This window comes from Dermacentor silvarum, chromosome 11 (genome assembly GCF_013339745.2).
Source record: "Dermacentor silvarum isolate Dsil-2018 chromosome 11, BIME_Dsil_1.4, whole genome shotgun sequence".
NCBI classification, from domain to species: domain Eukaryota; kingdom Metazoa; phylum Arthropoda; class Arachnida; order Ixodida; family Ixodidae; genus Dermacentor; species Dermacentor silvarum.
In genome coordinates, this window is record NC_051164.1 from 9,436,053 (window position 1) to 9,451,640 (window position 15,588).

The 15,588-nt window shown below is 47.7% G+C and overlaps 2 protein-coding genes across 3 annotated transcripts in view; both read left to right on the forward strand.

Moving 5' to 3' along the window:
* LOC119433831 (uncharacterized) overlaps positions 1–14,273 on the forward strand; it is an 85,782-nt gene extending 71,509 nt beyond the window's left edge. For both annotated transcript variants that reach the window (XM_037701093.2, XM_049658962.1), the window contains 2 exons: positions 1,069–1,224; positions 14,145–14,273. In XM_037701093.2, coding sequence (XP_037557021.1) covers positions 1,069–1,220 — 152 coding nt within the window. In that variant the 3' untranslated portion in view covers positions 1,221–1,224; positions 14,145–14,273. The remainder of the gene's footprint in view (positions 1–1,068; positions 1,225–14,144) is intronic.
* Positions 14,274–14,573: 300 nt separating this feature from the next.
* The window catches only part of LOC119433630 (uncharacterized), a 41,966-nt gene continuing 40,951 nt past the window's right edge, over positions 14,574–15,588 (forward strand). Inside the window, exon 1 of the mRNA XM_037700887.2 lies at positions 14,574–15,583. Coding sequence (XP_037556815.1) covers positions 14,574–15,583 — 1,010 coding nt within the window. The remainder of the gene's footprint in view (positions 15,584–15,588) is intronic.

Here is a 15,588-nt window from a genome sequence, read left to right on the forward strand (position 1 = left end):
GAATGAACCCGTGTAGAATTAACGGAAGTCTACTGTAACAGAATCTTGACGATGATGTATCAGAATAGGTCACACGTGCAGCACACACAATTATTTATTGACTAGTGAGGAACCTCCTACGTGTAGTACGTCTCACTGGAGTGTCGGGAAGCAGAGTGCTGAAAGGAAAAAGCACTTTCCACTAGCTCACAGGTAACATATCTCTGTTTATCCAGCAATAGTTCTCGGTAAGGAACCATTATTTAATACATAATTTAATACACTACATATCATGCCAAGAAATTCGTAGCATGGTCTCTCTCTTGAGATGAATGCTGAGTGGAGAAAACAAAACCTTTCAACTGCCTGCGTCGTTGTATAGAGTAACGTCAATGAGTAGTTTTTTCGAAAAATAAAATACAACTGGACAAGTAGTATCTTCTTTTGTTAAGTAATGCAATACAATGACCTCTTTATTACGAGTGGTTGAGTACTACTGACAAAATTATGAGTAGTGCCTTCGTCATCAGGATAGCACTTGAATATTCCGGGGGAGTCTCTAAACGTGTCTTGCATTTACCTCAATGTCTTGATTAATAAAGCTCTGTTCGTGATGATATTGACACCCTATAGTGACACCGAAGTCGAATTTATCGACAACTCAAAGCAAAGTGTCTAATTTTCCCTTTAATTACTTCTCTCCTCTCCACCTAGCGGGATTCTGCTGAACTATTACGTCACTTTCCCTTGCTTCGAGTTGTTGATAAATTTGACTTCGCCTTGCCATCTGCTAGCCACCTGGTTAGCTCAGATGATAGAGCGGCTGCCCTGGAAAGGTGGTGGTCCCGGGTTCGAGCCCCGGACCAGGATGAATTTTTCTTCAGCTGCGAGGCTTTTCTTTCGAGGAACCCGCATGGGTTTCCTTTGTAGCAATTGCTACGATTGGGTGGATGAACTCATTTCACCTTTAATTACTCTCACAATCAAGGAGGCAGAGTGAAAGAACATGACGACACTTGTGTGCTCCTTGACTTTACCATCTCCTTCGGCAACAATATTCGAGAAGGAAACTGTCTCTCTTCCGAACAGAGGGCCCCCAGGAGTCACTACAGGATGACGAGCTGAGCCACTCTTCGCTGGAGGAAGTCTCAAGCGAGAGCATCTGCGGCCAACTTGTTGCTGCAGCGGCAGTAGCTGTCAGGGGCAGCTTTGAATCGTGCACCAAGTCTTGCAGTGACTGAACAGGTGAAGGCACATTTCTACTATAGTTAGCTGTCCTGGCTTTGATAATGCATGATCGACGGCTGTGGTGGCTCATGCATCGCGTGAGCTGTCGTCCGGCTCCACTGCAGGGTTTACATCTCAACACTGTTGCCAGCCATCGCCCTAAATGGCATATTTAGCTAAATGTCGCTAACTGATAATGATAGTGGATTGCTGGAAATTGTGCCATTAATATTGTGCCAGTTTCAGTAGTTTCTTCATTGTTGCTGGATGTCCTATAATATTTCAACATAAATTAAAAGCTGTGATGGAAAGTTGATAGCTGGAATGCAAAAATACAAAGTAGCCCTCGCTTTTCTAAAATGGTACGACATTTCAAGATTTTGTTTTTCCAAGGAAAAACAGCCAGCTTTGATGTACCCAGCTAGACGGCTCACAAGCAGACACCTTCAAGTGGGCATCCTCACCCTCTTCTGCTCTCACCCTCACGTGGTGAGATGAGGGACAGGCAGACATTGTGAGGCTAAATGAGGAAGATGCAATTCATATTGTCACGTTGTAGTGACGGTGAAGAACGACGCAGTGTCGAAACTGTGAATTACAAATTTAACTCTTTATTGGGCAAACTTGTGCCCAGCAGCGTAAGTAACACTGAAGCACAATGATAGCGGCGAGCAAAGTTGGCAATCGTCAATAATCTGATCAAGCGCATCAGTTCTAATACGCGACTCGTCAAAGGTACCAGCATAATCGCTGGTGCTCGTGTTCCTTCCAGAAAATACAACACGATTCACATTGCGCTACAATCTGATTACACAAAGTTCAGCGAGAACATAGACGACAGGTAGAAGCAACGATAACATTAGCGAAACTTCCGATACATGTAGGCGCATCCTGTGCCAACCGATAACGATGATATCATTTGTTACCTGGTGAAAAGTGGTCGCCAGAAAGAGATAAATAAGTACACGTGTCAATGCCCCCCTCTTAAAGAGCATTGTCCCGATGCTGCAATTCAAAACAAAAGCAGGAAACAATAAAGTAGCAAAGAAAAAAAAAAGAAGCACTGTCCTGAAGTTCGTCAGCAGGCGTAGAAAGGTTTAAGAGGCACCACGCAGCACTGCAGTTATTGCGAAATGCCGTCTGGCACGACCTCATAGTCCAATGCACCAATACGTCGGATGATCTTGAAAAGTCGGAAATGAAAGTTGAAAAGTCCTTGTTGGGCGTATTGTGGTCCAAACCCACACACGGTCGCCGGGCTGGTATTCCATGTCTAAAGGTGTTTATTCGACAGAGCTTGGAGCAGCGCAACGTCAACGGTCAGCGCAGTAACAGCTTTCAAGCATGAGAGCCGTTGCCGATCAAGAGCGCTCAACCTACTAGCGTCTCTTCTTTGCTACAATCACCCCCGGGAGCGATAAGGGAGCCGTCCGGCAACCTAACAGTTCATCACTATGAGCGGGTCGTAGTAAGGCTTTAGACGGTCGACATGGACAATGTCTCGTCCATGGCAGCGCATGTCTGAAGATGGCTCTACTGGTACTATTACATAGTTCACAGGAGATGCACGTTCAATGACACGATAAGGGCCTTCATAATTCGGAACCAGAACCAGTTTTGATGAGAGGCCAAGGGCAGTCAAAGGGACTGAGAGCCACACGAGCGCTCCCGGATTGAAGGTGAGCGTGAAAGTGGCGTCACTGCGAGTGCTCCTCTGGCGCTCTTGATCTTTGGTAGTAAATGCCCAAGCGAGGTCGCGGCACTCTTCTGCATGTCTGACCGTGGCAGAAATAGGCACGAACTCGGATGCATCCGGCCGATACGGCAGAATTGTGTCGATGGTGTGCGAAGGGTGCCGACCATACAGTAAGAAATAGGGTGAAAACCCAGTGGTGGTCTGCGTAGCGGTGTTATACATGTAGGTTACGAAGGGTAGGAAGCCGTCCAAGTTCGTGTGGTCGGAGGCGACGTACATTGAAAGCATATCACCGAGCGTACGGTTGAAGCGTTCCATGAGGCCATTCGTTTGACGGTGGTACACCGTAGTTGTGCGATGAACAACGTGGCACTCTTTGAGGATGACTTCAACTACCTCTGACAGGAAGACGCGTCCGCGATCGCTGAGCAGTTCTTCAGGTGGACCATGCCGCAAAGCAGGAATGTGGCAACGTTGCGCGCTGTTGCTGCCGGAAGGGCAGCCGTTTCGGCGTATCGTGTGAGGTGATCGACTGCAACAATCGCCCAGCGGTTACCAGCTGATGTCAAAGGAAGTGGTCCATACAGATCGATTCCAACGCGACCGAACGGCCGGTTAGGGCAGGGTAGAGGCTGCAAACCAGCTGGCGAGAGCTGGGGTGAAGATTTCCGACGCTGGCAGACGGGGCATGAGCGAACGAACTTCTGAATGTAGTTGTACATTCCTCGCCAGTAGTAGCGTTGTCGGAGGCGCTGGTAGGTTTTAAAAAGTCCCGAGTGTGCACACTGTAGATCAGAGTGGAACGATGCGCAGATTTCTGAACGGAGGCTCCCAGGTACTACTAATAACCACTGGCGTCCGTCAGAGGTGTAATTGCATCGGTGAAGCAGGTCGTCGCGAATGGAGAAATGGCGAGCTTGACAGCGCGACGCACGAGTGGTTGGCTGCGATGACGGATCAGCAAGGAAGTCTATGATGGAGGCAATCCCCAGCGTGGGCTGCCGCATTGCCTGTGAGTTCCTGATGGCCGGGGGTCCAGATTAGTGAGTGGGGAGAGGGGGGTCACCTACCCGCGGACAAGGTCGAAGAATTTGAGCAGCTAGGGGTGAGATCCATCCCAGCTGGAAATTTCGACAGGCTCCTCTGGAGTCAGATATGATGGTTTTGGAAGTGTCATGTGAGATAGCTAGGGCTATGGCCACCTCTTCAGCATGGGTAGCATTGGGTGCACGGAAGGAGAGACCATCCACCTGCCTGTCTTGGTGGACTACGGCGGCAGTATACCAACCTGGGTAAGGGCCGGCGATGTCCGTGTAAAATATGCATTGTTTGGAGCCGTAGTGGCGTCGGAGGACAAGAGCCCGCGTCTCCCGGCGACGAGTGTGTGACTCATGGGACATATTGGTGGGGAGGGGTCGAACATGGATCGCGTATTTCTAGTGTTCGCGTACTTGTACCCGCTCCTGCGTGTGGAACTCATGACTGATGTGTAGGCGATCTAGGAGTCGTCTGCCTAACGGGGGGGGTCTGCGCCAAGCGGGTGTATTGATTCGTCAAGTGAGCCTCCCGAAGCTCCCGGTAGGTGTTGAACATGAGCACGGACCGGCACGGCAGCAACAGCGGGTAGCCGAGAAGCGCTGAGTCGGCCCGTCCACATTACCGGCACGGTAACTCGCCGCACGCCGTTTGCCATCCGCGGGCCGCCTTTCAACAGCGGTTCTGCTCGCGAACGGCGAGATTTCCTTGCCGTACGTAGAGAGGATGAGACCGGGACTCATTTGCCTCACCGCTGCTGATCGCTCGACGGCGCCAATATCGCCGCTAGGCCTCTTCCGGTTCCCTTCAAAGCTAAAGCAGACATCGCTTCGGAATGAATTACCGATGCTCATGAGCCACAATATTTTCTTATCGTTGTTGTCGCTCTTCGCAATAATTGTACACAAGGAAGAAAAATATGCTGATATTAGGAGCGCCATCCGCTGCGATGCGAGCACAGCCGAGCCGGTCGTCTCCCGTTGGTAGCCTTGCGCTGCAGCTGAGCTCGACAAGTATCGGAGCTCTTGTTCATGTTAAACGTTTGACAGCAGATATTGTTTTTCATAAAATGTACAATTTATGCATCACTTTATCTAGCGGAAATAATTTTGCTTGGAACAGAAGCTACACCGATGTTTTCGTCGTCGATTGGCCCGTTGTCGATTATGCAGCGGGCAGTGCGCCAGCTGAACTGCCGTATACTCTGGACACCTCTCGCGCGGCGGACGTTCTCTGACACTGGAGGTTGGTTCGCCGTCGGCATATTTGCCGCTAGCGCGGACGTGGCTTAACCTGAAGTGCGTTGGCGACGAGGAATGTCACGTGACATTTGGAGGAGCACTCGGCGAGGAGGAGACCAGCCGACGAGGAGAGTAGCGAAGGAAAGAGCGAAACGAGCGAGGGCCGTGTTTCGATCATCAAACACGTGTAACTCCGCTATTACAGCACCATTTCGAAAAATTCTCGCGGCTATGTGTTCGTTGTAGACTCGTGCACAACTGCAACACCACAACTAAATTTCAACCTCTGGGTGGTTTAGGGGCCCTTTAACTTGTTCTCGAGCTTCTTTGTCAACCTCCCAGTTTCTGCCCCTACAATTCGGCGCCTTCCTAGGGCAGGCCGAAATAGGCATTTAATGAAAGATGACGCATGTTAAATACATTCACTCTCCCCAAAGTACCGCCGAGGCAGACGTTGCCACTAAAGGGGTCACCGTAGCGGCCGGGTGCGTGCGTGCTGACTGGTCAAGTTCGAATCCGGCGAAGGCCGATTTTAGGATTGAAATACCGAAAGTTTGGGCCCTTAGATGTGCATGGGCACCGGCTGGGATATTTGGCCGAGATCAAATTGACTGAAAAATCGAATTAACTGGAGTCGCATTAACCCTTTATTGATGAATGTTGCATATAGGCAACATACCAGAAAAAAGAAGAAAAACCTTGCACTCGGCCATGCAACGCTTGAAACAGCGAAGCTGGGCAATCGTAGCCCAGCATTTTCCAGAAGTGCGCGCGAACATTTTATCTTATTATTCATGATGATGATAATTTCTTTTTGCGCGTCTCGGACTTACGGCCGTCACTGCACGTTGCATAGTGCAGCTTGCAACACCGACACCGTGCCGACACCGAGTTCCAGGAGACCCGCTCCGTGAATGCGTCTCTCTCTCTCTCTCTCGCTCTCATTGCGCGCGACACCTCTTCACCTCGCAGAGCACGAGCGTACGAACGCGCCAGCTGTGGACGAAGACGACAACGCTCGAACGCAATCATATGGTTCGCATAAATGCCCGTTCTGCAAGCGTGGCCGTATAGCCTAGCGGTTACGACCCTTGCCTTGGGAACGGGGGTACGCGGGTTTGAATCCCGCCTCGGCAAGAAAGTTTCTTTCTGGGTAGTTTCTTGATATGCACCACAAATTATGACTGGCGGCTTCGCTGTTAAAAATTTTGTTTTGGCCAAGCTTTGGTAGTGAGTATGAAGTTTCTGGCTAAATGTCTTTGGCTAACATGAATGACAGGCTGTAAGCATCATTTTCTGGTTTAGAGCAGGAACTTGTGACGAGGTAGAAGTAGTTAGGCGCGCGACTCGTTTTCTCTTTAAAGCTCGGGCAGAGGAGACAGACCGATGCAAGATCTCCGGTTGAAGTGGTGTCACACATGTGATGTAAAGCAAATGAAATGCACACCTATGGTTTATATGTGACAAGAGCTGTCTGTACAAATTCCAAACGAAGCAATCGGTGGTTTGGGGTGAATCCCACTTCCAGTTCTCTGTCAGGGGTTTGCGCCTTGTTGCTAAAAAAAGTTTCTGCGAAATTGCTTGGTGCAGGATGCGCCTGCATGTATCGGAAGGTTCTCTAATGTTATCGTTGCTTCTACCTGTCGTCTATGTTCTCGCTGAACCTTGTGTAATCAGATTGTAGCGCAATGTGAATCGTGTTGTATTTTCTGGAAGGAAGGCGAGCACCAGCGATTACGCTGGTTCCTTTGACGAGTCGCGTATTAGAACTGATGTGCTTGATCAGATTATTGACGATTGCCAACTTTGCTTGCCGCTATCATTGTGCTTCAGTGCTGCTGGGCACAAGTTTGCCCAATAAAGAGTTAAATTTGTAATTCACAGTTTGTACACTGCGTCGTTCTTCACCGTCACTACGTGACAATATGAATTGCATCTTCCTCATTTAGCCTCACAATGTCTGCCTGTCCCTCATCCCACCACGTGAGGGTGAGAGCAGAAGAGGGTGAGGATGCCCACGTGAAGGTGTCTGCTTGTGAGCCGTCTGTACATCAAAGCTGGCTGTTTTTCCTTGAAAAAACAGATTTGGATTATCGCCAACTGTGCTAGCCGCTATCGTGCTTTGAGTGTCTTAACTGTACAATATGTAGAGTTAAATCAAAATATAATGAATTTTAATATATAAAGAATTACCAGCATGCAGGACCCTGTCACCATCGTGTTCCGTAGCAGGTCCAAGTACTATAAGGCCATTTGCAAGGTGTTCTCTTTGCTGTCCAGTAGAGCCTCTCCCCCTTTTTTTACCAAATGGGCAAAGCGAGCTCAGATGTCCTTGCATTTGCAATCAGCTGTGTGGAAGACATACTATACAAAGAGGTATGTTCTCCCCTTGTTTGTTCTGTTGCCATTCACCTTCTTGTAATGACTGCCGCCTTTCTCAAAAGACTCGGAAAGGTCCTCGTGCCTGCCTTAACGTGCACAGTACGCGTTGCCGACGGCAGTACACCACCGGTTGTCGGCATGTGTACAGCACGAGTAACGATTGCCGGCCATCAATCCACCGTCTTATTTATTGTGTTAGAGCGCTGTCCGCATGACCTGATTTTGGGGCTGGACTTTCTTTCAACACATTCTGCCCTAATAGACAGGTGTCGTTCAGTTGGACCTTCTTTCTGACAGCAACCGCGTTTCTGATGCACATCATCCGTTATTAAAGTTGTTCATCCATCCACCATCCGTTCCTGTGTGCTGCTGAATTAGCCCGGTTGCCACATTAAGCTGCTACTACTGTACTTTTTAACGCTCGACTACATTGTCTCTCTGCTTGTCGGACGTCATTCTGCAGTATGGCGTCGCTCTCCCAAGTATCGTTGCCAGCATTGTGGATAATTCTACTTGGCTTCCTGTCCTCAACTTTGGATTTCTTGCACATATTCTTCCCTGCAACCTAACGGTGGCCCGTCTGACACCTGTGCACGAGTGCCAGATATCTTCGCTCGCGCCCGCTATTTCTGCCTCTGTCAGCCCTATCGTCGCATGCTCTAATTCAGCTTCGTCACCCTACCACGATGTCAATACGATGATCGCTACCGACCTCTCTCCATCTCAGATTCTAAATTTCCAGAACCGAGCGATCGAGCAAAAAGAACGAGTGATCTGTTCGCGTGACAGCCTATTTCGTCGCTCGAAGCCGTCGCGCACAAAGTTGCTGTCATGCGGTTTGGGCTTAACGGCCGGCACAATAGAGATTTAGCGCGTCCGATATTCGGGTAAACGCAAGCGGACTGGGTGTTTTTCCAGATGAGCGGAGCCACGAACAAGAACAGCTTGCAAGATGCAGCCACCTGGTGGAGCAGAGCTCAACCGGGCAAACACAGAGTTAATATTGCAGTAACCAAGTGTATTCTACTTTGCTGCTGGTGTAAATTTTTGACAGTGGCGTAATTGTGTTGGTGCCTAAAATTTACACCAGCGGCAAAGTAAAGTTTGATCACTGCAATATTAGTTGTGTTTGTCTGGTTGAGCCCTGCGCCACCAGGTGGCTGCATCGTGCAGGCCGTTCACGTTTGTGCCTCTGCTCATCCAGTAAAACGCCCAGTCCGCTTGCGTTTACTAGAACACCGGACTCCCTAATGGCGAGGAGCCTGCCAGTAAGCTCCCTGCTGTGCCGATCACTCGGCTTGAGCACGCCTCCGCCGCCAGTGATACAAACATCGACTACTGATTAACAGGAACGTGTTTTATGCCGGGCTTCACGGGAAATTGGTGCGCTGTACGTGCGTCACGCTATCATCATCATGCAAATTTCCTGGCATTTCTGCGAGATGGCACAGCTGCTGTTTATTCTAACGCGGTGGCAGTGGGAAGCGGGACATTTGGGAAAAAAAAAACAAATTATACAGAAATTCTGAGAATTGTCGGCCAATGTATAAGCATTCGTTAGCTCAGCTCTTTGGTTTTGCTTTTCTTTCCCAAATTTCAATTGGCCCACCCCAAATTTTTCAAGCTAGCCCACCCTCAAATTTAAAGTTGGCCTATTCCCAAATTTCAGTTGGGCCACCCCTAAATATTAGAAACGGACTGTGCGGATCGCTTTTAGTAATGGTATGCTCTACAGATTTCTCTTCAACGTATTATGTAAGGTTATGTCTAAGGCTGTGTGTGTCTTGTACGTGTATTTAGACGACAGCAGCATTTGAGTTTCATTTAGTGGGTGGAAGTATAAAAAAGCGCGAATCTTCTTGTAGTCTTGAATGCGTAATTTGGGCAAGTTTTTTTTTTTTTTTTTCAATGCGGGAGTCGCACGCAAGAGTTTTGACCGCAAAGTGAGAGCGAGTCTGATAGTACAATCGTGAAGTCAACAAGGCTCTCAGTGGCACTACTACATGCGTTAATAACGGATGTAGAGTACGAACAGACAGTTCATGGCGCTTGTGCCGCATATAATATTTCAATGACCATTTATTTGGGGTAATGTTCTGTTCAATTTTTTTTCTTTTTTTATAGTTTAATAATCTGAAGGTGGTAAGTCCGAATCCTCCTCCAGTCCGCTACATTTTCACGCATGGAGTGGCACCTGACACCGGCAAAAAATAATATCGCCGAAAGCTAGTGGGGCTATACAAGTCGAGATGCAACCAAATTAGGAAGGCGCACTAAGCTTCAACAAAGTCACTCCCTCACCAGAACAGGAATTGGCCTCCCTGGTGCAGTATTCGGCCACTACCTGCCTCATGACTCCGACAATTAACCCATGGCCCTCAGTCCCCAGTGGCTGCGGAGCACCTGACCAAGGCGGCGGTCAGACCTGCTACGCGGCAGAGCGTGCTAAGAATCTCTGGGTCCGGACAGGCCGCCAATGGAAACTGAACCTGGCAACGTTCAACACGCGCACCCTCTCGAGTGAGGCTAGCTTAGCAGGACTATTTGAAGAATTATCAGGCATTGCCTGGGATATTATTGACCTTAGTGAGGTGAGAAGAACTGGTGAGGCTTATACAGTGCTGACTAACGGCCATGTCCTCTGCTACTAAGGTCTTCCAGATAGGAGAGAATTCAGAGTAGGATTTCTAGTCCATAAGGATATAGCGGGCAACACTGGTGCATTAATGAGAGGGTAGCAGTCATAATAAAGCTGAATAGGAGTTATAGAATGAAGGTTGTACAAGCCTACGCCCCAACCTCCAGTCACGCTGATGAAGAAATAGAACAGTTTTATGAAGATGTTGAATTAGCAGTGAGAAAGGTGCAAACTCAGTATACTGTAGTCATGGACGACTTCAATGGAAAAGTAGGGAAAAAGCAGGCTGGTGAGCAAGCAATTGGCAACTACGGCATCGATTCTAGGAACACTAGAGAAGCTATGTTGGTAGGATTCGCGGAAAGGAAAAGGCTCCGAATAATGAATACCTTCTTCAGGAAGCGCAGCAACAGGAAGTGGACCTGGAAAAGCCCTAATGGAGAAACAAGGAATGAAATAGATTTCATCCCAGCATAGTGCAGGATGTAGAAGTGTTAGGTAGGGTAAAGTGCAGTGACCATAGTCTAGGATTTCTCTCAATTTGAAGAGAGAAAGAATAAAGTTAGTCATGAAGAAACAGGCCAAGGTAGACGCAGTAAGGGTAAAAACAGACCAATTCAGGCTGGTGCTCGGAAACAAATATGCAGCTTTAGAACAGGAAGATAAAGACAACATAGAGGTAATTAATGAAACCGTAACTAGGATGGTCTCAGAAGCAGGAGGTAGGGCACCAAGGCAACCAGTAGGTAAGCTCTCCCAAGTAACAAAGGACCTAATAAAGGAATGGCAAAACATGAAAGTGTCAAACTCGAGAGATCAGATAGAATTCGCTGAACTGTTGAAACTGATTAACAAGAAGAATGTAATGTGATATCCGAAATTATAACGTAGAAAAGATTGACGAAGCAGTAAAATATGGTCACAGCATGAAATCAGTAAGAAAACTAGGCATAGGACAAGGCAAAATGTATGCACTGAAAAATAAGCAGGGTAATATCATCAGCAATTTTCGATGACATAGTAAAATCAGCGGAAGGATCCTATACTGACCTGTACAGTTCCCAGAGCAGCCGAGCTACTTTCATTCGAAGCAGTGATGAACAGGATACAGAGGCCCCTTCTATAACTAGCGATGAAGTTAGAACGGCCTTGAAAGAAATGACCAGGGGAAAAGCATCTGGAGATGATGGAATAACAGTCAATTTAATCAAGGATGGATGAGATATCATACTTAAAAAGCTTGAGGCCCTTTATATGCAATGCCTCAAGACTTCAAGTGTACCAGAAAGCTGGAAGAACGCCAATATTGTACTCATCCACAACAAGGGAAACGTTAAAGAATTGAAGAATTATAGACCCACTAGCTTGCTCTCAGTATTGTATAAAATATTCACCAAGGTAATTTTAAATAGAATCAGGGCAACACTTGACTTCAGCCAACCAACAGGCTGGCTTCAGGAAGAGATATTCTACGGTGGATCATATCCATGTCATCAACTAGGTAATAGAGAAATCTGCGGAGTGCAATCAACCTCTCTATATGGCTTTCATAGATTATGAAAGAGCATTTGATTCAGTAGAGATACCAGCGGTCATAGAGGCATTACGCAGCCAAGGAGTACAGGATTCATATGTGAACATATTGGCAAATATCTACAAGGATTGCACAGCAACATTGGTTCTCCACAAGAAAAGTAGAAAGTTACTTATCAAGAAAGGGGTCGGGCAAGGAGACACAATCTCTCTAATGCTATTCGCTGCATGCTTAGAAGAAGTATTAAAGCAACTTTGAAGGCTTAGGAGTGAGAATCAACGGCGAATATCTCGGCAACCTTTGGTTTGCAGATGACATTGTCCTATTCAGCAACAATGGGGACGAATTACAGCAAATGACTGAGGACCTTAACCAAGAAAGTGTAAGAGTGGGGTTGAAGATTAATATGCAGAAGACAAAGATAATCTTCAATAGCATTGAAGGGAACAAGAATTCAGGATCGCCAGTCAGCCTCTAGAGTCTGTAAAGGAGTACATTTATCTAGGTTAAATACTCGCAGGGGACCCTGATCATGAGAAAAATTTATAGAATAAAATTGGGCTGGAGTGCATACGGCAGGCATTACCAAATCCTGACTGGGAGATTACCAGTGTCGTTGAAAAGAAAAAATGTTCAATCATTGCATTCTACCGGTGCTAACATATGGGGAGAAACTTGGAGAAATAAAGAACCTCGAGAACAAGTTAAGGACCGTACAAAGAGCGATGGAACGAAAAATGTTAGGCCTAACGTTAAGACACAAGAGAGCGGTGCGGATCAGAGAACTAATGGAGATTCTAGATGACATTAAGTGGAAAAAGTGGATCTGGGCAGGCCATGTAATGCGTAGGATGGATAACCGGTGTACCATTAGGGTTACAGAATGGATACCAAAAGAAGGGAAGCGCAGTTGAGGACGGCAGAAAACTAGGTGGAGTGATGAAGTTAGGAAATTCGCATGCGCAAGTTGGAATCTGCTAGCACAAGACAGAGGTAGTTGGAGATCGCAGGGAGAGGCCTTCGTCCTGCAGTGGACATAAATATAGGATGATGAAATATTTCTTGGGCCACCCCTAAGTGTACAGGGCCCTTAAGATATTTTTCTTTAGAGCGCAGCTGTTAGGCGCCCGTTCTGCAGAGAGCGTCGTCGTCGTTCCTCGTAACTGAGCGAACGAGCACAGTGAAGGATGAAAGCGAATGTGGAGCGCCGCGGGAGATGAAAGATGGCGATAGCAAAGACAACGTGTGGAGAAGAGCATGGCAAAGGGTGAGGAGGAAAGTAGAGTGCCGGCAGCGACCAGACATGTGGCGAGCGCGAAAGCAGAGCGCTGGCATGGGCTTCGGACCCACTGCCCATCCGCTACTTCGCCTGCACCACCAGCGCTGGAGAATGCGCTCCGTGCGAGCCACGCGTTCCCGTGCTCCCACATTCTTTCTGAACAGTGAGTGACCCAACCGGTGCAAATGCTTTGTCTGCCACTGCTGCTAAACAAGCTGCCCGAGCAGAGGCTCAGCGCCGCGGCCAAGAGGACTCTGTCGTTCAGAATCGAATTCATTGCCATAATATATTGCGAGTTCAAAACACCCAAACAGCTGTGCTCAAAATTCGCATTAGGGAGTATCGTAATTATTGGTGAGTTTTTTACGCATGACACGGACACTTTTTCATGGGTTATCATTCCCCATGTCTTGCACTACGCATGTATGTTAAGGCAGAAGTTCCGCTTGAACATTGCAGATCTTGCAGTACAAAACACAATCTGTAAATAAACGTATGTTAGTAGGACAGTCTCTAGTCCTTACGATATCATTAATATACAAGAACAGCAGGGAACCCAGGACCTTGAAGTACGTGTTCTATATTCCGTTATATGCCAATGGTGTTTACATAATGCCGGGTTAGTGAATGCCTGTAGTGACATCTTGGGGTGCTTCGTCTAACCACAATGCCTTTAAACACGTTATCGTGCTCCTTGAACACTGTTGTCGAAAAAACTTGAAAAGCCAAACTGTTCACGATGACACTGCTGCCGAAAATTTTCACCAGCAGAGAAGTAACATACACTTGGTTAACTGCAATAACAGATCAATGTTTGTTTGGTTGAGCTCTGCACACCAATCCTGCCGCCTCCACTAACTTTGCAATCCAGAAGACGATACCGTGTATGCTAAACTCTATTACAGCGATACAGCCCAAGTATTGCCTGTATTTTAGTAAACTGTTTACGGTTAGTTAAATATATGCAGCTATCCAGGATAATGTTTCTGATAAGCCAAAATTTAGCATCAACTTTCGTTTCGCCTGTGTGAAGACTATGATGCTTATCACAAAAGTAACCTCTGTTCACAATTATTTTTACAATTAGGAATAGTGGCTTCATGTGCATGTTCCATTTTGTCTTTCTGGTGCAGCCACATCTGGACGTGCAAGCCAGACAGTCCATGAAGAGAAATATTTTTGTTGTGTGGCGGAAGCCTACATCTGGCGTCCATGATGAGTGTTCAATAGTCAAAGACCAGAGTGAAGAAAATAGGCAGAACAGTCGCCCAGCAGCAAAGCATCCACTAGGGAGGCCCAATTGTCCCGCTGTTCGTTTTTCACTGCGAGCGGGTGACTGCAGTCTCGAACTGGGGGTGATGGGTGCACCTGTTTTGCCAAAAGAAGATAAGGCATGAAGGCTTGATTGCATGTGAACCAGAGAACAGTGTCTGCGTTTTGTACGCTTATTAGCTGACTTGGATTGTCCTATTCCGTCCATCTCATTTGTCAGATGAAGTCTGTGTGTACTTGGACTGTACACGTATGTTGTTTAGTTCACAGCAAAGCCGGTAATTCTAGGAATGTGCGCCTTCGAGTGCCCTTCAACCCCGAAGAATTCTTTTTATGGCGAGAGCCACAGGCGAAGCCCTCTCGTCGAGAGAGTCGAGCGGGCATCGAAAAAATTGCGTGAGGAACCTGCCAAGGTCAACTTCCGCAGCAGCCTCCTTGGACCAACTGTTGTCTGGAAGTTATTACCTACGCAAGCCCAAGCACTTACCATTGCTCGCACTCTGGACGATGACGTCCGGGTATTCTCCTACGAGCTTCGAGAGAGCGATGTTCCTGGGAAGCGTGGGTACCTGGTGACCCATCCACTCTACCTGTGGGACGTGCTGAAAATGCGCCGGCCTTCGGATCGCTGCATGTACGAAGTGATTGCGGAAGATGCACCATGCAAGCTCTACTTCGACCTCGAATTTGAGTGCAAGCCTAATCCAGGCAGAGACGGCGTCGCCATGGTCGAGCACTTTGTCGACGCAGTGTGCCGCGAGTGGGAAGATCTTTTCGGGGACCGCTGCAGTCGAGACGATGTCCTCTGGCTGGATTCCAGCACCCCGAAGAAATTCAGCTGCCACCTCATTTTTCAGAGAATGCGCATGTTTCGAAACAATCGCGAAGCCGGTGCCTTTGTTCACCTTGTGTGCGAGAAAATGAAGAAAGGTTCTGTGGCGCCAAAGTCTGCCTTGGCTGCTTCCAGGGCTTCCCGGGCAAACCCTCTCGTGCTTAACAAAAGCGGCAAGGAAGTGCTTTTCTGTGACGAGGCTGTGTACACGCGAAACCGCAACTTCCGTCTTTTTCAGTGCACGAAGCTCAAGAAGGACACGCCTTTGGTGGTGTCGCAGAACGACTGCTATGTCCGTTCCTTAGGGAAGCAGCCGGATGACAAGGATATCTTCCTCGACAGTCTCATCACGTGGCCTCCTCAGCAGACTGGTGAACATCTGCTGACATTTTCTGTGGACTGTGCTGCACCAAAACTGCAAGCATCTGTGACAAAGAAGCAAGACAGCGTCACGTCGTTTAGCTCGCCGTATC